Source organism: Parambassis ranga, chromosome 2, assembly GCF_900634625.1.
Source record: "Parambassis ranga chromosome 2, fParRan2.1, whole genome shotgun sequence".
Classification (NCBI taxonomy): Eukaryota; Metazoa; Chordata; class Actinopteri; family Ambassidae; genus Parambassis; species Parambassis ranga.
In genome coordinates this window covers 35,077,975-35,102,082 of record NC_041023.1, presented here as the reverse complement: position 1 = coordinate 35,102,082, position 24,108 = coordinate 35,077,975, and the positions used below count along the sequence as shown (strand labels likewise).

Below are 24,108 nucleotides of genomic sequence, written 5' to 3'. Positions count from 1 at the left end.
TTGTCTGCTGGTTCCACAGGGGGACAGATGTTTGGGGGTTCTCGGCTTCTTGTTCAACCTCTGCCTCCTGCTGTGACCTCAGCAGTTGGTTGGTTTCTGTATCAGCTCCTTTTAACCTTCAGTTAGCATCAAGCTAATGCAGGTTCCTTCAGTGTCTGTAGCTCCACTCAGGTAGATGAGCGGCTCCGTGCTGCTTCCTGTCTGCCGGCTGTGTGTGATGTCTTCAGTCAGACGTCCAGGCAAGCGAAACGCTGTGCTGAGCGTCCGGCTCTCCTTTTGTCCAAAAATGTCCTCGCAGAGACAGCAGTGTGTGTGACCACACACACACACACAGCAAGGAGGAGGAGGCAGGGTGAGAGGAGCCCATTTTAAACTGCTGCCATGTCGACCCCGCCAGCCTCTGGAGCTGAGCGCGCTCAGATTGTCCTGTTGGGCCTGTGTGAGTGCTCAGCCTCTGCACCAGCAGCTGCTCTGACCAATGTCTCCGACCACACGCCGGCCTGATGGGAGCAGGACGGTGCTCTACATGGAGTAACGTGTGTTAAATCCTGGGCTGTATTTCACAGCACTGAGTTATAAATCCATTTAGCAGCAGCTGCAGCCTTTTCTGCACATAATCTGCGAGCATGCTTTAAGCTGCCAGAGGAAGCTGTTGCTTTAAATGACTGGCACCATGACGTGGTGTCCTTGATTTTCCTGCTTGCACATGTCCTCTCTGTGTGTTATTATGCAGGCATCTGCTGTCAAGACTTCTTAAACTCATCGCAGCGTTCCTCCCCTCCACGCCACTCTCTGCATGCAGCCGCCAGGAGCCCAAACACACACACACAGACATGGTGAGGACATTCCGTGTGAAACACACACACACAGATATGGTGATGGAGGTTGGTGATGCTCCCTCAGGTGTTGCACAGTCTGACTCAGGCCTACTGTCAGCCCGGCAGCACCGCTCATCTCATCACATGCACCAAATCTGACGTTTCTACTGCTACTGTGACACACACACAGACACACACATGCACAGAAACATTAATGGCCTCATTTGTCTCATTTTACTGCTGATTTCCTAAAAAATTTCCTTATGATGTCATGAAGCTGTGTGTTGGGTTTTAGCCGCCCGTCATCTTTTGGTCTTTGGAAACGACCAGTGTGTGCGTGTGTGTGCCACCTGCATGTGGTAATGGTAGTTGGAGGTGGGATTTGTTACCATGGTGACTGAAACTTGTATTGATTTCAGTGTGTTTGAACTCCTCCTGAAATCCTGATCTTTACCTGGGGAACCAGGAAGTGACGTTTGAGGTGTTGATGATGACGGGAGGCCTGGACTCCCGTCACACGGTTACAGTGTCCGCCATGTTGGCAGTGCCACACGTCTGTCGCCTGTCACCAGGCTGTAAACACGGGAGTCAACAGGGATCGACCACTCACTTTTAGAGCCAGCCCCTAGAGGCCGTCAGGTGAACTGCAGTTTTAGCCTGTTATGTCTCAGACCAGGAGGCTGCCGTTCGGACTGGATGACGTCAGAGCTTCTAGTGTAAAGGTAAGCGTGTGTAACTTGTAATTTTTTTTCATAATAACCATCACATCTGATCAATACATTTCATTTCTTTCATTCCAGTCATCAGTGGCTCAGGAGTACAAGCTACACGATGCCACCTGCAGTTCACACGATGGCCACAGGTGTCACTGTAAACACAGATTTACCAGCTGATAACAGGTACCAGAGGATTCAGAGTGTTCATGTTTTATTTTACATGTTTGTGTTTTCCTCTGCACCCTGAATGCATTGTGGCCGCTGACCCTTTAACAACAGACCATCCAAAATGTACTGACTAAACATCCCAAACAGAACTGGCTTCTAGAGAGGACACACAAACACACACACAGCCAGTGGACACAGTGTTTGTTTCTAAAAGCAGAGAAGGTGACCTATTTTAAAGGTTAGTTTCTTAGCCCTGTGGGTGGATTAGAAAACAAAGCACGAGTACTATATTTATCCGTTTCCTTATCTAATGCCCCGGCCTCATCATGATAAGAACTATGTGCATCTCCCCGCCCCTGGATTATTGCACTGTCCTCAGACTACTGCAGCCATGAATAATAACTCGCCATCATCCATCTCAGTGTGTGACTGGCCACTGGCAACGCTGCGATTTCACGCACTGGATACAGCCATTAGGATGTTTTTACAATAAACTTTATCATATTTGTCATGCGGATGATGCCGGCTCTGAAAGTGTGTAGCCGTGGCTTCAGGAGATGAGTGGACAAGCAGAAAGCTCCCAGACCGGAAGATCTTCTGATATAGTTTGACTCAGAGGACACCAAAGATTCTCCACACAGAGACGAGGCTTCATGCTAACAGTGAAAACATTTAAACAGTTAGCATCACACAAACAGGTTAGCTGGAGTGTTTTGATGTGAATGATAGTTGCTAGTGTCTAATGTAGTGTGTAATGTAATCTAATGTTAGCAGAGACAAGTCTAATATATAATAATAATATGGTGGCTATATTTGGCTATAACTGAGATTTAATGCACACAGTGTCCCAAACCAAAGCCATCCTGATCTGGGTGTGTGTGTGTGTGTGTGTGTGTGTGGGAGACAGAGAGCTGAGTTGAGTCCCACTCTGTGGTACTTGAGGTCTTGTAGCCAGCTACAGAGGGAAACGGTAACCATAACAACAGGTAACCACTAACAACCAGCATCCATAACGACTGAAGCTCACAAATTAGCTCTCTAATTACAGAGACACCGTTCGGAGCTGCTGCTGCAGCTGATAACAACAGGCCTCCAAAGTGTTCTCCAAGCCTGCAACAGATCGACAGGAGGAGCTAAGACTGAGTGCGTCCATTGTTCACTGCTTCTCTTTATAGATACAAGTTTGTAAAGAAAGAGCCATCCATCTCCTTCAAAGCCAGCAGGACGAGCTGACATCCAGACCGAGCGCTGAGAGTGGCCCCAAGGTCTGAGCACACAAAACCAACAAAGACGCCTGCATAAAACCAGTCCTGGCAGCTCCTCATGTGGAAGCTGCCTTTATGCTCCAGCTGTAAGGAGGCGGCTTATGTGCATTAAAGAGGCCTGGAAACGAGCGGCCACGTGCACACGTATGTGACTGCAGCGCACGGAGAGGACGTGCACAAAGTTACTTTGAAGAGACTGATGCTGAGCTCACAGCTTGATGCTAATCACCACAGCACAAACCAGAACTTTAACAGGGCACTGTCAGGCGCTGGCTAGCTAATGCTAACTAAAAACCCTGAAGCTAACATTAGCCTGTTGGTCAGCTAGCAGAGCTCCTTCCTAATACTAGTTTAATGCAAGGATGTAGATTTGCTTTTGACATTGGTGGGGGTCTTAGATTCCAACGGAATTGAACCCTTCCTGCACCCAATGAGGATGTTATTTTCAAATTATTGGTGGGGACACGTCCTCTCCGTCCATTATAAAACTACGCCCTGGGTTTAATGAGTCAATAAAAGAATGTTAGTTGTGGATAAAGCTCTGTTAGCCAGTACACTGATCCAGAAAAGCTAAAGTCAGTTAGCTCAGCTCACAGAAGCTGCTGCTCTGTGCACAGTGTGGTCAAGCTACAGCCTGTGAGATGTGATGGGCTCATCAGTGCAGAAATGTGTTTGTTCACTTTTCTCTGTACTTTATTCTCATCTACTGTGTCTGTGCTGCTGCAACACGCTGTTTACCCATCGTGGGACAAATCATTTTTTTCCTAATCTTAAACTCATTATTTAATCTCAGGGGAAGTCAGGCAGGTGCAGTTTTCCTCATTGACGTGTTTGATCAGTTTAACTTCAGCAGTGATGCCTTCAGTGTCCGCCTGTCCATTATTGTCCAAACCTAAACAGACATGAAGCTGAAAAACTCAACTTAAATCCCCAGTGCGCGCACTATTGTGCCACAAACGGAGCGCGTCACCGCGCAGAGAGAGGGAGAGAAAGAGAGAGAGAGAGAGAGAGAGGGAGGGGGAGGAGGGTGACACCTTGTCTCGCAGCCACATTTCAGAGGCAGCTAAACGGTTCAGCAGCACTTTTGACGGCAGGAGCATCACTGCTCTCCATCCGGGTCTCCTTCTTCTCCTCTTGTGGTTTTATTATCGACTTGATCCAGACCCGCAAAAAACCCATGAATCCACGCAGGGAGCAGCCGCGGGTGGGTGTGTGATTTCCAGCTTCGTCTGCTGCGCGCCGCTTCTCTCCGTTCCTGAACGCATCGGCAGGATGTTCGCGCCGCGGCTCAACAAGTCCCCGTCCTTCCTCGCGCAGTGACCGTGGATGGCTGCGTTATGGAGATAGCCTTGGTGAGCTTTGAGAACGGCGGCGCGAAAGGGAGCGGTGGTGGAGGAGGAGGAGGTGGAGGCAACAATGCCGAGGAGAGCTGCCGGAACGCGCTGGATGTCTCTCAGTCGGGCTTCGTTCAGAGTGGACGCGGAGAGGACTACAGCAAAGAGCTGAACACCCGGGGGAGCCCCCAGCAGCACGGCGCCTGGAAAATCAACGACATGAACAACACCTTCAGCTGCAGCGAGAACGCCATGGATGCGCTTTTACGCGCGGACCACAGTCCCCATCTGTTCGACGAGGACCTGCTGGACATGGACATGGACACGGAGAGCAACGAGAGGGTGCTCATCAACATAGCCGGGCTGAGGTACGAGACCCAGCTGGGCACCCTGAACCAGTTTCCGGACACTTTACTGGGAGACCCCGCCAAGAGGATCAAATACTTCGACCCGCTCCGGAACGAGTACTTCTTCGACCGCAACAGGCCGAGTTTCGACGGGATTCTGTACTTTTACCAGTCCGGAGGGAAGATCCGCAGACCCGTCAACGTGTCCATCGACGTGTTCGCGGATGAGATCAGGTTCTATCAGCTGGGCGAGGAGGCCATGGAGCGGTTCCGCGAGGACGAGGGCTTCATCAAGGAGGAGGAAAAGCCGCTGCCGCAGAACGAGTTCCAGAAGCAGGTCTGGCTCATATTTGAGTACCCGGAGAGCTCGAGCCCCGCGCGAGGCATCGCCATCGTGTCCGTGATCGTCATCACCATCTCCATCATCACCTTCTGCCTCGAGACGCTGCCGGAGTTCAGGGACGAGCGCGAGCTGCCGGTCACCAGCCGGCTGGACAACAGCACGGCGCCACGGCCGTCCCTCACCTTCACGGACCCCTTCTTCATCATCGAGACCACGTGCGTCATCTGGTTCACCTTCGAGCTGTTCGTGCGCTTCTTCGCGTGCCCCAGCAAGTCCGAGTTCTCCAAGACCATCATGAACATAATTGACATCATGTCCATCATGCCTTACTTCATCACCGTGGGCACGGAGCTGGCGGAGCAGCAGGGCCAGGAGCACCAGAACGGGCAGCAGGCCATGTCTCTGGCCATCCTGCGGGTCATCCGCCTGGTGCGCGTCTTTAGGATCTTCAAGCTGTCCCGGCACTCCAAGGGGCTGCAGATCCTGGGCCAGACCTTGAAGGCTAGCATGCGCGAGCTCGGCCTCCTCATCTTCTTCCTCTTCATCGGAGTCATCCTCTTCTCCAGCGCCGTGTACTTCGCAGAGGCGGACGAGCCGGAGTCTCACTTCTCCAGCATCCCCGACGCCTTCTGGTGGGCCGTGGTCACCATGACAACCGTGGGGTACGGGGACATGCGGCCGGTGACTGTGGGGGGGAAGATCGTGGGCTCCCTGTGCGCCATCGCCGGCGTGCTGACCATCGCGCTCCCGGTGCCGGTCATCGTGTCCAACTTCAACTACTTCTACCACCGGGAGACGGACCAGGACCAGTCCTCCCTGAAGGACGAGCCCAACGGCGGCCGCGACAGCCCCGAGCTCAAACGCAAAGGCAGCAAATCGTCCACGAAGTCGCAGGACGCGGAGAACAACGACGCGGGCGGAGCCGCGGTGGAGAAGGCGAACATCAAAGCGAACAGCAGCATGGACTTCAAGCGATCCCTGTACGCGTTCTGCCTGGACACGCGGGAGACGGACCTGTAGCTGTCCACAGTGTGACCCCCCCACCCCCCGGTCTATGAGCGGCTGGAGGATCAACACTTTCATCCTGAAAAGTTTTAAGAGCGGAGTTGGTTTATATAAAGCACATTTAATCCGCTAAAAACTGCAGCAGGCAGCGCGCGGACACCTACAGGACACACACACACACACACATACACACACACGCGTGGAAGTGGGACACGCTGCAGATAACCAGGACTTGGAATAATAACCTGAGGATTACCGGGACCATCAGACTCTGTACATACTGCAGGAAGCTCTCTGTAGACCAGCACAGGAAGAAGAAGCCAAACGTTCTTTCCCTCCATGTCAGGATGTTTACGGAGCAGGGGCTCAGGTCTCCCACCCCCACAGGACCTAAACTTTTATATTTTTAAAAAGGACACAAAGTGGAAGCGAGACAGCAGAGGACATCTGGACAGACAAAGTCACACCAACACCAGGTCAGTGTCAGAGGGTCCTCATGTACGGAACAACACTGCTGCCAAAACTCCAACCTTCGCTCTTTATTCAGTTTAATGTTAAGGTCACCGTGGTTTGGGTGAACTTTGGTGTAAAATAATCTGATAATCTGAAGTCTTTAGTTTGTTCTCAAATCTAAATGCTCAGTGAAGCTTATTGGTCAAACCATGTGTCAATCAAAGGCAGCCATTTTGAAATCTAAACAGGAAGAAAACTGAATATTAATCACATTCAGTGGCAGCAGCAGTCGCTGATCTGATGGATCTGATGGCATGCTGTGGACCATCAGAACCCTTACAGATGGTCTGAGGATGTTAGTCATGTGATGGACCTGCTGCTGTCATTGTGTCCACGCAGGCAAGCGTCCTGCAGGTGGCCCGTTGGATTGTAAATATGCATTAAAGGCATTAAAGTAAAGTCCTCCACATGGCGCTCTTGCTGGGTGCTGCGGCACAGACCGCATGTCACATGACCTTTGACAGGTTTCACTAAGTGTTCCTCAAACTGCTCAAACACAGGCCAAGTTTGACCCACTGGCTGGATGACAAGTTGGAATATTTGGATTAGAGAGATTTACTGTCGGCTGCAGAACGTGGTCATTTTCTGTCAGCTGACCCGTAGTGATACTTTAGGACCAACGCTTGGTTTCTGCCCTGCTAGCAGGTAGCTTATCACAGCTTTGAAATGCTTGTTTTTAGCCTGGTTAAGCTGGGTGCTCTTTTAGAACTGCTTGTTGTTTGTCTGTAGATGTGAGCAACTAGCATAGGAATGGTAGTCACTAGCTTCACTAACTGCTTGTTGCTATCACAGAAACACTTTTGCTTGTGTAGAGATGCTAGCAGCTAGGTTAGGAATGGTGGTCACTAGCTAGTCACTTTGGACTGTGGTATTACACCATGGCTAACAGGTTAGCATGCTAGCTTGAATATATGCCACCTGCTGGTTGTAACATGGACATCATCTCTGTATTAGCAGCAGGCTGTGAGTCAGTCTGCAGCCAGTGCTGCCATATTATTAGAGGGTGATCATACGGACTGATGGACCGCAGGATGGGTGGTCATCACTGCATCAGGGTAAATGTGGGTTAGTTAGTGAGCCGCCAGCAGATCTAAAGTTTTAACATATCTGAAGACCAAAGAACTCTTCACAGCTTTATGCCGGGTGTTCAGGGCTTCTTATAGGAGCAGCAGACAGGTGAGAGGAGTCAGGCATCAGCAGGAGGAGGTGACACAGCTGGTACTGGGCAGGGACAGCAGGTGGAGTCGCTGTCTGCAGCGAGCAGTCTTCACACGTGGCCACAAACCTCATGAGGAGCTCTGTCTCGTTTGTTTTCACATGATCATTAATACAGTTCAGTGTAGCATGCACGGTTAGCATGTTTGGTTGTTAGCATGTTTATTTCTTAGCATGTTTTGTTGCTTGGTGGTTTTCGGTGGAATCGGTCTTTAGCACTTGTATCTGTGGAGCTGATGCGTCACGTGAACATGTGTTCTTACCTGCTGTCTGCTTTGTGCACAGCTGGAGTATTTTGTCAGTCAACAGTCACTCTGAACAGTTAAGCTAATACTGTTTGGAGCAGCTACCAGCCCGGTGCATTCTGGGAGTTGGGGTCTGCAGCCCTGCAGCCCTGTTTCTCTGTTTTTTCTGCTCCTGTAGCAGCGAGTTCAGACCTGATATCTGCTCTGTGGGCTGTCGCTGTCGATGACATCTTCGCAGCAGCAGCAGGGTCATGTTCAGGCATAACCACAGTGTGTAGTTTGATCTGTGTGGCTTAAGAAGCCGATCTTCCTCCATAGATGAAAAACTGGCCGTCTTCTGCTCGTGGCTGTCAGTGATCCAGGTCCCCCTGCTGCCTGAATCCAGTTAGATTACATAACTTTTTTTGTTTATTCATGCTCTTCGTGGACCTTTAGCTTCAACTCTGTGAGCCAAGCGTGTGTCAGTGAGCAGAGCGCTGCAGGATGGATCTGTGTGGCCTCACCTACGCTGACAAACTGCCAGCAGTGCAGCATCTGGATGCATCCGACCAGAAGCCGATGCACACGTTAGCCTGCATCTTTTATTAGTTTCATGTGATTTCACTGCATAATTACAGCCTCCATCACAGCCTCCACCTCAAACACGGCTGTGTGTTAAATAAGAGTGAGAACACAGAGGCAGATCTGGCACATTATGAATGTTAATGGTGGCTGAAGGCCAACCGAGCGCCAGCAGAGACAAATGTTCACAAACATGACGTGAAGGGAGAGAAGCCTGTACCGTGAAGGCATCCAACCTCTCAGCATCATTTTTTAAATTTTATATTCATATTCTGAAAGGGTTAATTTACATATTCACCTCATGCTTTAGGAACCAAACAAAGATAAGTGGTGATCAAATGCTGTGACATGTCTCCTCAGAGCATTGTAATGTCAGCCATGCTTTCTGAGGTGTCCACATACTTTTGGAGGTGTTTTCCCCTCTGCTGTTCACTGCTCTCAGGCTGAACAGCTCCTCTTATCTGCTGGACGAATCAATTAGCCAGATATATCAGGACTATCCACCGGGACGCCGTCCAACCGGCATGGATTCTGGCAGAGCGGCGGCTGTCGTGTAATCTGGTGAACCGATCCCTCACATCCCAATTAGGAGAAGCCGTCTGCTGCTGGCAGCTGCCCGGACTCTGACAGAGAGCAGCAGGTCAGAGATGGAGGTTTATTCAAACAAACGTTTGGTGTTCAGACATGGAGCCCCGCACCCACCCTGCACTGTGAGGTCAAAGGCAAACACCGGCCAATAAGAAGAAGGACGCTGCAGCTTAGTATAGACTGACTGCGCTCAGAATCAGAGACTATATTGATGCTGGTTAAATCAGTGAAAGCAGCTGAAGTGTCGGTAGGTGGTAGGTGGTGTCATTTTATTTACAAGTTAATGCTAAAGCACAAAGAAGGTGAAGCGTCAGCTGCAGTGGAGATATTGACAGGAAGTAAGGTATGATTCATATTTGGAGCATTAATACACATTCAGACAGGCTGCTGTTTGATATGTCAGAGGTGTGGACATCCTCGTCCTTGATGGTGTGGTCCTCTGTGTCCTCTAAGTGTCTCCTGGCCGCACTCAGCCATCTGTCAGATCGGTTCGGTCGGGTTCTTTCTCTGGTTTTTGTCTTCTCTGAGATGTTTGTCGCGACCTCGAGTCCTTCGCTTCCGTCGGGCGGATTTGAGGCTGAACTTTAAGCCGTGACCTCAAAAACTTTTCAGAAACTCGCTGATAGAAAAGGCCGTCACAGCTGTCAGCTTGATGGACATCTCATTTCACTGTGAGCTAAGAGATGGTTCAAAACGTATCCATGACTAATCCCCCAGCCACGGCCCCCACACTTCATATAAATAACAGACATTAGATGTGCAGCGCGTCCACAGGAGCATTATCATCTATTTTTACTCATAGATGCATTTAATCCGTGGGCGTCCAAAGCTTCGCGTGATAGAAGAGCAACACAAGAAGCATCACTGAGGAACTGCTGCAGCACTAATTACACACACACACACACACACACACACACACTCACACACACACACCATCCGATTAGCACCATTACTACATGACAGTCAGAAGTGAATATGTTGAGGCTCAGCTAGAGATGGATGATGGAGGCTGTTGGCGTTTGTACTGGCAGCAGTGGTGGAGGCTGCGGCGCCCGGTGCTCTGAGGGTGAGGTGATTAGCGTGAGCTCCTGACTCCCATCAGCCTGCTCCGCTCGGCACAGGCCGCCAAAGTGCTGGGAGCAGGAGAGATAAAGTAACAAGGAAGTTATATAACACATACACAGTCATGTATAAACACACACACAGCGGCAGTCCTCAGCTGCAGCCTCCATGGCTGCTCAGAAAAAGCAGGAAGCAGCCAGGGAACAAAGATGGGGCTGAGCCGCCATGGTGGACGGCCTGAGCGGCTCCAGAGGAAGCTGGAGCATTCAGTGATGTTGTCTTTGTCCACGGCTGACATGTCAATATACAACACAGTACCAGAACCTGCAGTTCCAGCACTGTCCACCAGAGGCTGGAGCTCAAAGTGAGTCAGTGCACAGAGCTCCATGTTTATAGTAACATCCCCTCTCAGCACAGAGATCCTGCTGCACGCCACTCACGCTCAGACCTTCAGAAACCTAGATCCTCCTCAGACTTTGGCTTTTTGTCCGTCAGGCCTCGGCTCACTTTGCTCTCAGTAATCTCTGCTGCTGCTGTGCAGGGTTTAAGCCTCCGTTGCATAAGAACCAATCTCCCGTGTGGAGGAGCAGTCGTAGGCAGTGGAGCAGAATCCACCTGCAGCTGAACGTATGAGTCAGGCTGACGAAGATTACGTAAACGTTACAGTCAGGTCGGAGCGCGGAGACGATGCACTGGTACCAATGTGAAAGGAGCTGAAGTGTGTGTGGGCGTGGCAAGATGGCGTGGAACATGAACGACACGTGTTGTTTTTGTTGTTGTTGTGATGTCTGAAGATAGAACAGTTTAGTTAAAGGGGGTCGAAGAGTCAGCTGGAACGGAAGTGTTAATGATGCAGTGAAAGGACAGAGGACGTCAGGGTGACAGGACAGGGACGACACAGTACGACTTAGCGAGTCCATGGATCATGGCGTGATGTCTCAGTCAGTGGGTCTGAGAGCAGTGGAAGTGTTTAACAGAGAGGACGGTTGAAGCTCTCAGCTGGTGGTTAGAAGTAGAAGTGCTGAAAGCAGCTGAAGTGTGCAGACTCTAGCTGCTGGAAGGAGACTCATTGATGGATGAACCTCCTGCAGGTCAAAAAGGAGTATTACAACTGATGTTTCAGTCTCACTCAGCTGAAGCAGATGATGATCAGTGCAGTTCACTGCAGTTTATTTTAGACCTGGGCTGCAGGTCATTACCCGGAGCCCTGAGCACAGAGCAGAGGAACACGAGAACAGAGGAAAGCTCCGTCTCATCGGCGTGTGATAATTAAGAGCTTTCAGCCGAGCTGCTCAGCTGGCTCGAGGTCTGTGACATGGAAACAGAAGACTCAGATGAGCTTACGTAAGCTAATTGTTTAGCCGCAGAGAAGAGCAGTTGACTTTAAAACAGGAAGCACGAGGCTCTGAATTCATCACATACACGTGAAGTCAGCATGCTAATGAATCTCCTCCGCCTGCTGCGAACAGCAGAGGGTCCACTTATCACTGTGACATCATCAGACTGCCATAAGTCGTCCCGACAAACGTCTCCGCCATTAATGAAATGCTGACATTTATGATCCCACATCGTTTACAGCAGAGGAGCATCATTTAGATTTTTCGGATTGTTTACATTAATTTAGCGACATGTGCAGAGCTGGTCTGGAGCTTACAGGGCAGAGACAGACACTAGGTGGCACACACATCTGCATTTAGTGTAAATACATGAAGGCACAGGCGGGTGAAGCTGTTGATCTGCCACCACTCAGTCACACTCCTGAATATGTCTTCACTCATAATCAGCTTTATGATGTGACTGAATGCACAGTGACCATGATGAAAGCGCACGTGCCTCCATGTGACATCATCTTTAAGGAGCCGCCGTCTTTTTTAACGTCTACCAGCGTTTATGAAAATATCTTTGATAAAAACATGTCTTCAGAATGGTTCTCCAGTTTTAAAGTGAGCGTCCCGTCAGCAGCAGATGAAGACAAACAGTCCTCCAGTTTTCTGACTGACTGACTGTTTCCACATGAGCGGCTGCTGCCATCACTTCTGCATCGTCTGCTGTGAGAGCAGCACCGTATTTGTCGGCTGTAGGGCACCACGGCACCTCCACCGCCGCGGCTGAAAATGAGGATGATGATGGTGCTAACAGCCAATCAGATGTCCTGCATCATGAAAACACCCTGCTGTGTGTGTGTGTGTGTGTGCGGAGGCAGACGTTACATAAGATTCAGCAACCGTCACACAGACTCTTTATTGATCTGTATTGTTAGCGTGAAGTCAGCAGGGACTGACTCACTGCTGGAGAAAGCCTCTAGTGGACACTGGAGGAACTGCACTTCATCTTTGTGCAGCTTGTTCTGAGCACATCCTTGGAGTGTGGGTGTGTCCACACTGAGCAGCAGCAGTAGTAGTCAATTCATTTATTGAAACGATTGATTGACTGATCATATGTATTACTGCACAGTTACTGACTGGCTCATATTCAGCTTGTTGCTTCAGCGCCCTCGTTCACGCTCCTTTCCCTCTTCCTCACGCTGCAGACGTGTGTTCAGTTTGTTGTTTCTTCTGTATTCTGGCAGACGCCCTGCGCGTTTGTGTGGAGTTGTATTTTGGCAGCAGTTGCAGGTGATACACAGTTACTTCCTGTCTGACCTGAAACCCCGACTTTACACTGTTCAGTTTAAATAAAGAAGAAGGTTAAAAACACCTCGGAAATATGTCATCATGCAGCTGCTTTTATTCGCTAATATGTTTTGTAGGCAGAGAAGCGCCCACGTTGTTTTCTTCATGAACATACGGATGCAGCGCCCTGCAGCCTGCTCAGAGTTACTCTAACACTGTGTGCACAAGGAAGAGTTAGGGTTAGAACTGATGATGTGTTTCTGTAGGCAGGAAGTTAGCATCTCTACAAACAGTAGAGTCAGAGAGTCAGAGAGTCAGAGTCAGAGTCAGAGTCCTCCACTGCCTTTTGGATTATAGCAGTAAATCAGTTATTGATCCTCACAGGTGTAGTTCAGCAGGATCATCTTCACTAATGATTTGAAGCCTAAATATGATCACCAGAAGCTAAAAGCTAATGCTAAGCTATAAAGCAGCTACAGCACGGTCACATACTACACCATCAGCACCACCAGGTTCACCGCTCTGACCTTTTCTACAGTACACCTTGATGACCTTTAATGACATCGTCTGTAGTCCCATTTAGCCACTTGTTAGCATGTAGCCTTTGTTCAGACAGTAAACAATCATCAGTGGGATTTACTGTGTGTGTATGGTAGAATAAAAACCTGCTAAACTCCTGTTAACCACAGACCTTATTTCACACACTGTCAGAGTGTTTCCTGCTACTGTACTCTGATTAGACCTCACTGTTTGTAGCTCAGAGGGCCTGAAGATGAAGCCTTCTGATGTCTCTGAGTGCAGCTTTGTTTATCCTTTATTCACAGTTTCATGTCACTGTGGAGCTCCTGCTCATGTCACATTTTAATATAGATGACAAAAATCACAAAAGTATGAACACGTTTCATTAGAGTGAAAACATTTCCGGTCTTTCATCCTGCTTTCTGTGTTTTTGCCCCTTTTCGTTGGTGTTTCTGTGTGTTTGGAACACCGACGGTAACATGGGTGAAGATGCTGTTAGCATCACATGATGTTCTGTGATAACACGCTACAGACCTGCTTCAGTCGCTCTCAGTCATGCACAGTAATGGACCCCCTCCTGAATTTGGCAGCTATTTTTAGGCGCTTAAAGAGGGAAAATCCTGTTTCATTATCCACAGACCAAGTGACACAACTGCGTCACATAACGTCTCTTTTTATTTTTGTTTCTTTTTAGTTGACAGCAGCACGTTCGCCTCCATGTGCAGCATCAGTCATGCATGAACACACAGATTTAATTACTCAGTAATAATATTCACCATGTCTAACCCCAGATATAAATAGACTGTGTGTGTGTTTGTAGTAATCAGAGGGGAGCTGCTGCTGTTGGTGTCGCACTACACCATCATCAGGGGCAGGAGGCGGGGGTCACATGATTCCAGCAGCCAATCCCAGCAGACCTCACACGATTGAGGCCAGTCACCGTTATCGATGCGGCTTCCTTTAGAACCCATGGCAAGCTGCTGTGGATGCTGTTCGCTGATGTATGTCGGCGCTGATGGAGGCAGGACACCAGTTTAAGGGCGCTGAGGATCCAAACGTGTCGTCTGTGTGACCAGCAGCTCATTTAGGTTCAGTGTGTGGACACACATGTCGCTTCAGTCACCTGACGTTTGTTTACACTCACAAAAAACATGTTAGTGACGGTTTCAGCCTAATTTTTATGTAGCGGTTAGCGGTTGGTCGTTGATGCTCCTGTTTCCTGTCAGGGTTACCATGGAGACTGAGCATTGGGATGTTTGTTTAGAATACGTCGCTAACATTACTCTCTCTGTACAGATAGCCACAGTGGCATGATGTAGTTGGTTTATAGCATTAGCATATAGTTAGTTAGTTGGGCCGTGTGATGCTGCGCTCAATTGAAAAGAGACACCGTGTTTATTAAAATAACATAGTGATTTTATGGCCACTAGAGGGCGGAGTGACGTCACAACAAGCTTCAAACATTGAAGGTCCTGTAGTGTGTTCTCTCTGTGCTCACTGTTTGGCCTCCTTTGATTGGTTGGTTACATAGACCTTGTGATGTGTTTTTTAAAAGGGGCGAGGGGTTAACGGACTCTTCATTCAGAGACGTCTTCAGACATGTCGGAGGAAGTCCAGCAGGCGTGGCTGTAATGTGGTCACTCTGCGAGCGGCGTGTTCGGTGGATGGAATCGGTCAGTGACTGTGCTGAGCGTGTCTGCAGCAGCAGACCGTCTCCATCACACTTCCATCTCGCAGAGGCCGAGGGTGTGAAGTCGTGGGCTGTGTCGATGCAGAATGTTCCTTCATTCATGGCAGCGGATGAACTGGAGCAGAAAACATGTCTGCTCACTGAACAGGAAGGTTTTCCACAGCGAGCGGGGCCTGATGCTCACCTGTGACTGTACATGTCACATGTGACACACACACACAAACAGAAACCTGCAAACCCTTGATGTTATCCTGAGTGTGATTGTTGTTTTGTTCCAACATTAGATGAACATGTCCTTTCATCACACTATCATCGGTACCATATTAGCATGCTAGCATTAGCAGACCTGCCTGTTCTGATGCTGTAAGTGGCCCTGCAGCCTGAATCAGAAGGGTTTAATCAGAAGACACTAGCTTAGCATCAGTGTGCGCAGTCTGTAGACTTTGGGGTCCTCCCTCCTTTGTTATTTACAGGAGGGTTCATGACCCAAAACAAACCCTCATGACATAAATCCACAGGAGATATTAAGAAGATGGGATTTAGAGTTTACCCTCATTTTTGTTCAGTGATGACGCTGCAGTAACAACATGTCTACAGCCCCATTCAAATGGGATTACCGTCATTCCGCTGCGGTCTGAGGACTGAAATCCAGAATGACACCTTTAACTGGACTCTGGAGCCGCAGGCATGAAACACATGTTGATACAGATCCGTGTGGTCTACACGACCCGATGGCGGCTGTCCAGTCCACATGTTGCAGCAGGAGCTTCGAATCCCATCATTCCTTGCATGCAGAAAACAGACAGACTGTGGATTATGTGGTTTGGTGTGAAAACAGATTTGGATACAGTCAATTTCTGTGTGTTATGTTCTCTGTGCTGAGGTCAGATCCTTTTAGAACTGTGGGGGGGGTGAGGGGGGCACTTTGGCTCAGGATAAGTCCTGCAGCGCCGGGATTTGCAGCCTGATATTAGGTACATAATGCAGAGCAAGCTACGTGATGCGACGTCCTCGACCTAACGGAGGCAACATGTGTTTTCAAAAGTCAGCACTGATATTCTGAAGCTTCATATACATTAGATATATTCCTAAATGCATGAGCCATCATTGTCTGACCCATTCATGATGTTAGCTGCTTTTAACAGCTTTACAAGTTTTACAGTGTATTCAGTATTCAAAGTATTTTCATAACCACCATGCTGCTTTGTTCTTAGTGGAATTTTTACAGTTATTATTAATTAATATACTGATGTTTTATGAGTTAAAACTCGTTAATGTTTAATATAATAATGACAATAAATATCTGAAGTAATTATTAAAACTCAGAAGAAGGACGTTTACATTTTGGGAGCCACATAAAAAACATGAAAATGCAAATTAAAAAGACAACATACAACATTTTAGATAAAAAAAGAAAAAGAAAATAAAAACTGCTGCATGTGAGTGTTTATGTCGGGTCAGGGTCGCTCCATGCAAACTCTGCTGAAAATCAGTTACCGTGGCAACCAGGGATAACTGCAAATTAGCAGTGGAATCAGAGACACAAACTGGCTTGTGTGTGTTGTGTGAGCTGCCAGCAGCCCTGCAGGTTGGTGTGATGTTTCTCAGCTCCAGCAGTGAATCATCGAGTCTGCACATGTTGAATGAACCTCCACACACACACACACACACACACCAGCATGCATGCTAGCAGAGCTCTTTACATTTTAATCTGCTTTACATCGCCATGACATGTTTCAGCTTTAAATAGTCCAGAGGAGAGCAAAGACTGCAGCCGGCGTCCGTTTTCATCTTCATGTAAAAATGCATGTGCAGAGGTCAGGCTGTGTGTGTGTGTGTGTGTGTGTGTGTGTGAGTGCACAGAAACGCACAACAGCCGCAGAGCAGCGTGCTAACAGGAGGCCGCCAGGAAAATAAGGAATGTTTCTGAATCATGCAACTGACTGACAGCGCATCAGAGCAGAGCAACTCTTCTGCTGTGACACAACGAACACACAAACCTCCCCAGCAGGAGAAGTCCTGCAGCTCCACCTAGTGGATGTCAGCGAGCATGACAGAGTGTCTGAGCACAGAGACACTAAGAACACCTGTAATAAACAGTCATGTTGTCATGTGCAGCAGGAGGCCAGCAGACTGAGATTAAACTCTTTCATTTAAACCTCAGCCCACACTGTGAAAACTGCTGGGTAAAAACACCACAGACCCACCCACCCACAGAGTGTTCATGCTATGCTCAGATTAGCAGGCTGATTATCTCAGGTCTGTATTGACCATCAGACCTGAGTGTGTTCAGGGTGAGTCAGAGGTTTTTGACAGGAAACACTCACAGAGTCCTGGGGGTGGTCAGTCTCAGCTGATGACACACAGGACTGACATCACAACACTGGTGTTTGTTGTACGATAGCCTATGCTAGCAAGCTGATGATAATGCATGCTAGCAGTTAGCAGTAGAGCTAAGGTTTGATTTTAGGTTCAGGTTAGCAGCAAACATCATGTGAATGATTGTGATGGGATCTGAAAGCAGTCTGACTATCGGTCCCAGCAGTAGGGAAATGGGGGACCTAGTACACCAGTACTAGGTCAAACCGTCTGTAATCACAGCCATGAGCCTGATGTGTTGGCCTCCTTGGAGAGTATTTGTGGAGGGAAAGTGAAGGAGGAAAGTTCTGGCTGCTGGATTTGGTGGCTGCATATGCTGCGCTGGATTACACTGATCCAACTTAATGCCTAAGACCATGCAGTCATTCATAACTACAGGAGCTGTTGAGGGCACAGCCGTGGATGCTCCCAGCACCATCTGCCACTGCCGGCAGGATTAACTTCGAGGAAGATGGTGTAAGGTGGGGGCGGGGCGGCACATACAGACCCTCAGTGGATCACCAGCCAACGTCCCTGTGAATCCACAACCCCCCCCATTTTAATCAGGTCTGGTTGAACTTGTTTGGAGCAGAGAGGGTCTGTCTGTCTGGTCTGGGACGTTCAGAGGTCTGATTTCACATCATGGTTTCTCTAACATGTCTTTGTCCTTGTCTTCCACAGAGTTGAAGCCCTGCCCTCCTACCATCAGGAGAGACGATCCGACCGCTGGGATCCCCTCAATCAGGAACCACACCAATCCACAAACTGCTGCACCTCAGATCAGCACCTACAACCCCTCTCTGGAACTCTGTGCCTTCGACTAAAACTCGCCGCTGATGCTTTTGCAGTTTTTGCGCCTCTTGGTGCAGAGGATCTGCCAGCTGATGAAGGAGGGCCTGGGACTGAGCTGCTGCTCTCTGCAGACAAACTGTCCAACCCGAGCAGGACATCATGCAACTTCTCATCCTTCAACATCCCAACGAGTTCTGTTTTTCTACAAATCGTGTCAGTGATTTCCTTCGTATCAGAAGAAATCCCTCGCTGTGCAATATGTGTGGATATTTCTGTGAAGTTGTCGTGTGGACGTAGACTTTGGACAGACTTCTTGGTTTATTTTTTTAACGATGTTTTCCTGATTTCTATTTTTCTAAAACAGTTTGAGACAGATGAGCGGAAAAGATCATCTGAGACTTTCTCATGGAGAGGAGGGGTTTGCTTTGTTGGTGGAGTTTAGTTTTCCTCAGACACACCCCTTCCTGCTCTGACCAGGGCCAAAGCCATAGCCTATCTCAGATATTAAAGCACCGGGCGTTTTAAACACACATCAGTGTCCCAGCAAGATGCATTCAGGGTCTCACAGTGTGGAGCTGCCGCCGCAGACTCCTCCTCAGCTCATCTCAGCTCATGGAGTCATGGACTTATGGAGCGATGTTCCGTGTACGTTAAGGGGCTTGAATCCGAAGTATTTAGTATTCTCTACCTGTGTGTGGCCTGTTCTGTTTGCTGTTATTTTGTACTTCCTCCTACATATCAATCAAGCAAATAGAAGTGGCATGACGTGTGTGTGTGTGTACGTGAGAAGCACGGGTGAGTGTGTGTCCAGGACGAGACATAAAAAAACACTGTCGATCCTCAAACAAGTGACAAAACAGAGAAAAACAACACAAACAGTTAAAATGAAGCATCCGGTCGCTGGACGTTATTCTGATGTTTATACTCACAGTTGTGACAATATGAGAATTATATATAATATATATTATTAATTACAACTTCTCAGAGTAGCTCAAACTTTGTATCAAGCACATTATTTTAACCCTTTAAATGTTTGGAAGTCATCTGTATTTACGACAAAGACTCAGCATTAGCTCCTTTAATATTTAACATTTTAATTTGTGCCTTGTTAGTTTGTGTTAACACTGATCAGAACACAGTGACATATGGACATGTTGGAAATAAAAAAAGCTCCAAATGCCTCGTTTGACTTAACGGGGGCAGTAAATGAGGATGCTGTTTGGAGAGCAGCAGCACAGGTCAGAGGTCACTGTTTGAGGATGTGCAGTGGGTCCTGTCTTCTTGTTTTAATGTGTTCTCTGCAGTCGTGAATTGTTACGTGTTTCCTTAAAGCTGCTATCCCTGTACTATGTAGATGGGAGATGTCCAGCCTTACCCCTGAAGCCCTACAAGCACCCTTCATTAGCTCTCCATATACCTCACACACACGCACACACACACGGTTTTCATCATGAACTAAACGTGTCGGGGTTCATGTGATTCAGTTTGTGCCTTTCAGGGAAACATTATCATTCTATCCAGTGTTTGCATCACTCATCCTTTAACCAAACAAACGTGGTCACTGTGGTAATGGTGGAGCAAGAAATGGTCAAAGTTATCGAGTCTGTTCTAAACTCTGAGCGCTACGCCGTTCAGATCACCTGACCCAGCTGGAGGATCATTTCAGATGATATCAGTCTGCTCTTCCTCACAGGGCGTTGTTGGGCCTAACATGTGGAAGACTTTTAAAGGTAGGGTAGGAGATTTTGAAAACTCAGTGAGAGTCAGCCAGATTTCAAAGTAAACACACACCCCTTTCTCTCAGAGCTCACCCTGAAGCCACACCTCCCAATCACATGGACGCACATTACCTGAAGACGAGCTGCGAACTGTGACTTCGGCCATCATTAACGTACCTCTGTGGTGCGCGCAGAGCAGGAAGGACAACCAGCCAATACGCCGCGCACGGTCGTCCCAGAGGATTGGCTGATGTTTTTAGCATTTTATGATTAAAATTCTTCGTTTTAATGCGAAACTGCCAAACTAATTGGTTGCTATTCTAATCTCCTACCCTACCTTTAAGTGAAACTACAGGAAGCAAACGTCATGGATCCACAGCTGGACGAAGAAGTGATGGATTTCTGATGCAGGACGTCGTTCACTTTCACACCTTCCCCTTATACTCATGTCTGTCAGCAGACCTTTGACCATATCCTGCCATATTTAATACTGCCACATCATCCGTGTAAAATCAGACCGGCGTCCATCTTTGTTTGGTTTAAGATAAAAACACACACCATATAAAACATCTGACTGATCTATATCAATGGCAGCTCTGTACCTGCAGTCTGACGTGGAGGAGAACCCTTTCAGGCACAAACTGGCGTGAAGTTTGAAGCTTTGTTTTTACTACTTGTTGAAAAGCGGCTGTTAGCCGGCGCAGATGCAAAGTGTGTTTTGTTGTTGTTTTTTTACTGCATGGTTCTGAATACAGCCTGATATTCATGTCCACCCGGGGATGTCGTGTTCTGCCAACAGTAGTGAAATTAGTTTCCTTTCTGTGTGGAGTCAGCTGTGACTCTTCCATGAAGCTGCCTCCATCACTGACACCATTCCCCAGAACAACGCTGCCAAACTGGTCTGAAGAAGCCAAAATCTCGGGATGTTCTCTGTGTTTCAGTGGTTTCAGTGTCGGCCTCTCACATGTTAAACCCATCCATGTTATTGTGTTTTTAACAGAGCATTTCCTGTTTGTTGAACTGTTAATATATATGCAGAAGAGAAATAAACTGAAACAAACTTTACTGTGTGTGCTGGCTGTTCTTCTGACACCGGATGGCGCCATTGATGCACTTTTACATTTAAAAATGACTCAGCTTTTCAACAATAAAGTCGTCCTTCATATATCTCACCACATGAGCAGGGTTGTTGAGCTTATTTGTTTATGTTTCTACAAACCATTTAAAATCAGTATGTGTGTGCAAAGACGTTTTGGTTATATTTGTTTCACCAAAGTCCTTAAAATCAGTTTAAACATTTCACAGATTTATTTATTTATCATAAAAAAATGTTTAAAATGCTTTGATGGTGTTTTTACAGGTCATATAACAAATATGTGTTAAAGATCACTCCAGAGCCTGTGATACCAGGCGCTGACATGCTGGTGCAGAGCATGGATAGCCTGAAAACATCAGAGAGCACATAGAGCCATGGTTGTTGAATGAGGAGCTTTGTGAAGAATGACTTTCGTTTTATTATAATAACAAGAAAAGTGTTTTGATGCATTTTGTTGCATTGTATATCGAACAATTTTGATAGGTGCAATATTTACACACCGCAGTGTACAATAAACTATTTATTTAGGTTCCTTGATGCACTATGTACAGTTTTTTACAAACCACTTCTACCTCCACTCACCTGTGCAATAACTGTTAAAATGTAAACTCTTTTTTGATTCTATTGTGTATTTTCATCGGTAGTTTATTTTATTGTGGATATAGCTTCTCTTATCTTTTGCTGTCTGTATCTGCTGTTGCAAAAACGCAATTTCCCCATTGTGGGACTAATAAAGGTATTCTTAATCTTAATCTTAATCTTATTGCCTCCATCATCTACTGTCTGAAAAGTTCCATTGCTTCAAACTACAGTCAAGTGGGCTCTGTGCGCTGGAAAGAACTGCCTGGACTGTTGATGTATTTCAGCTGCAGTTCATTAGGATGTCAACGCGGTTAAACAGATCTGGTTCACAGTAAAATCTGTCTTAATTCTCATTTTGTTGTGTTATTGACTTCATTGATTTTAATATCTCACCATGTTTTCTTCCAATCTCAGAAAGTAACACCAAATACCTGTAACATCAGTGGCTGGAAAAACTTCCCAGGAGCTGCAGTAATGGCTGAAGTCGGAACCGACGGAAACATCTATGTTGTAAACCGATATGGCAAAGTCTACCAGAGGTAAGACCTCAATCCAGTCTGAAGCTCTGACACATGACACATTCTTTCCTGCAATAGAATACAGCAGTCTCAACTTTGTGTCCAGCTTATGGCACCATTGTTTTATTATCGGGGAAGTGCTTAATGCCTGATGCAAATGTGACTTCTTCTTGTTTTCCACTAGCAGACAAGCGCAAGATTGTCAGAGTGCACGGAACAGTACATTCAAAATGTCACTATTTCATGTTCAGGGATGAGTATGTATTCAAAATACATAGAAGAGCCAGAATTTAGTGGTGATTATCAATAAAGTGTTTGGGAACATTCTATGTTTTTTTGCAGTGGGTGCAACTGAACAAAACATTAACAGTCTATACTGTATACAGTATCTCCTTGTTTCTCTCCTGTGTCTTTCAATGAGTAAAGGCTTGATTCCTTTTCATCTTATTTTATGCACTAAATATGATACTGTACTTTAGCAATATTTGCAGCTTTGTCAGCTACATTATTTAGTAAAAATAAGAGCCGTGCATTCAAAAATAAATTTTAAAAATGCCAACATTCTGTGTGTGCATTCTGTTGCACACAAGTAAACATGCTGTAACTGATTATGTTCTTAATTCAACTTATGGCTCAGGGTAACTTCTGTCTTCTCTACAGAACTGGCATTTCCCCAAGTGTTCCACAAGGCACAGACTGGGTCCACATCCCAATGTGCCTACCCATCAAGCATGTGAGCTATGACCTGGGCAAACTGTGGCCTGTGACCAAAGGCGGCATCATCATGCAGTGCTCTAACTAACTTCTTTGCAGACTTCACTATGATCTTTGTTGATTCTGTGACACAATCCAAAATAATCAGCATGTGATTTATTTTAGAGGTTATTGTTATTGATGTCTGACATGATTTATGAATGATGCAAAAAACTGATCACAAAATCTATTGCTCACTTTTTCCAGGGTAATATTTTATATTGCATGTATAAAAAAATAATAAAAAAATACACTTCTATCTTAATTGAATGTAATTATTTTTTTTACTATGGAAACTCTTTTCTCATTGTGTGTAGCCAGCCTTAGCAGATCTCGCGCCAAACAAACACTGATAGTTACTTCCTGGCATATCAGATTATTGCATCCATGGCTGACCGCTCTCACAGCTTCATTTCTGTCCACCGCTTAACCTCAGGCGACGCCTTCAGAGGCAGACAAGGGAGGCTGCTTCCACTGGCAAAACCCAACTGAATTGATCCTGACATTTGATTATGATTGATATACAATTTTAAACATAGATATAACTGCATACTTGTCTTGTGTTGTTGAGCATTTATGAAGAGTCAGTGAGGTATGTTGTATCTTAAGAACATTGTGTCTTGACTGTGTGCTGAGAAACAAAACAAAACAAACAGCTTTGCAGTGTCAGGGGTCTTGTATTGATTCTGAGTGTAAGTCAGACAGAGGTGTCAACAAATCAGATGAGCAAAGTTGGAAATCTGCAAAGTCAGTGTTGTGTTTGTGTGCAAGTAGTCACTGAGAACAGTCTCCACATGTCGTGTTGTGGTGCACTGGCGCCATCTCTTGGACACTGCGGGTGGGTTTTTTTGTGGTTCGTCTGCAGGTGGGCTGAACTAATAAATATAGTAGCTGTTAATGCAGTGACCAAAGGAAACAGCTCCAATATATTATGTAAAATTCAGTGGTGGAATATAACTAAGTATTTGTTCTTCGTTACTTTACTTAAGTACATTTTTATGAATTTCTACTTTACTTGGGAAAAAATAATAGTGCATACTTTATACTTTTACTCCATTACATGTTGCAGCTGTTATCTGTACTTTCTACTTCACTACAAATTTTACAATGTCTGTAGTTACAAGTACATTTATGAATACAGTTGTGTTCATACAGCTGTGCTGGACTGATGTGAGGTCAGACTCTGCATGGAGGTGGTGTCACGCTGCCAGCTGTGTTGATGAAGATTCTCAGTCATCCAGGTCATCATACGTAGAGAAGATTGAAGCAAGGCGTCTGGACTTGTAGAGT

General features: G+C 46.8%; 2 protein-coding genes across 2 annotated transcripts; both read left to right on the top strand.

Moving 5' to 3' along the window:
- The first annotated feature begins 4,286 nt into the window (after positions 1-4,286).
- On the top strand, positions 4,287-6,011 carry LOC114426935 (potassium voltage-gated channel subfamily A member 1). Its single transcript, XM_028394607.1, has one exon. The coding sequence runs from the start codon at positions 4,305-4,307 to the stop codon at positions 6,009-6,011; it is 1,707 nt and encodes a 568-aa protein (XP_028250408.1). The 5' UTR covers positions 4,287-4,304.
- Positions 6,012-17,553: 11,542 nt separating this feature from the next.
- Positions 17,554-23,021, top strand: LOC114444604 (fish-egg lectin-like). Its single transcript, XM_028419324.1, has 3 exons — positions 17,554-17,565; positions 21,962-22,086; positions 22,726-23,021. The coding sequence occupies exons 1-3, from the start codon at positions 17,554-17,556 to the stop codon at positions 22,865-22,867; spliced, it is 279 nt and encodes a 92-aa protein (XP_028275125.1). The 3' UTR covers positions 22,868-23,021.
- The last annotated feature ends 1,087 nt before the right edge of the window (positions 23,022-24,108 follow it).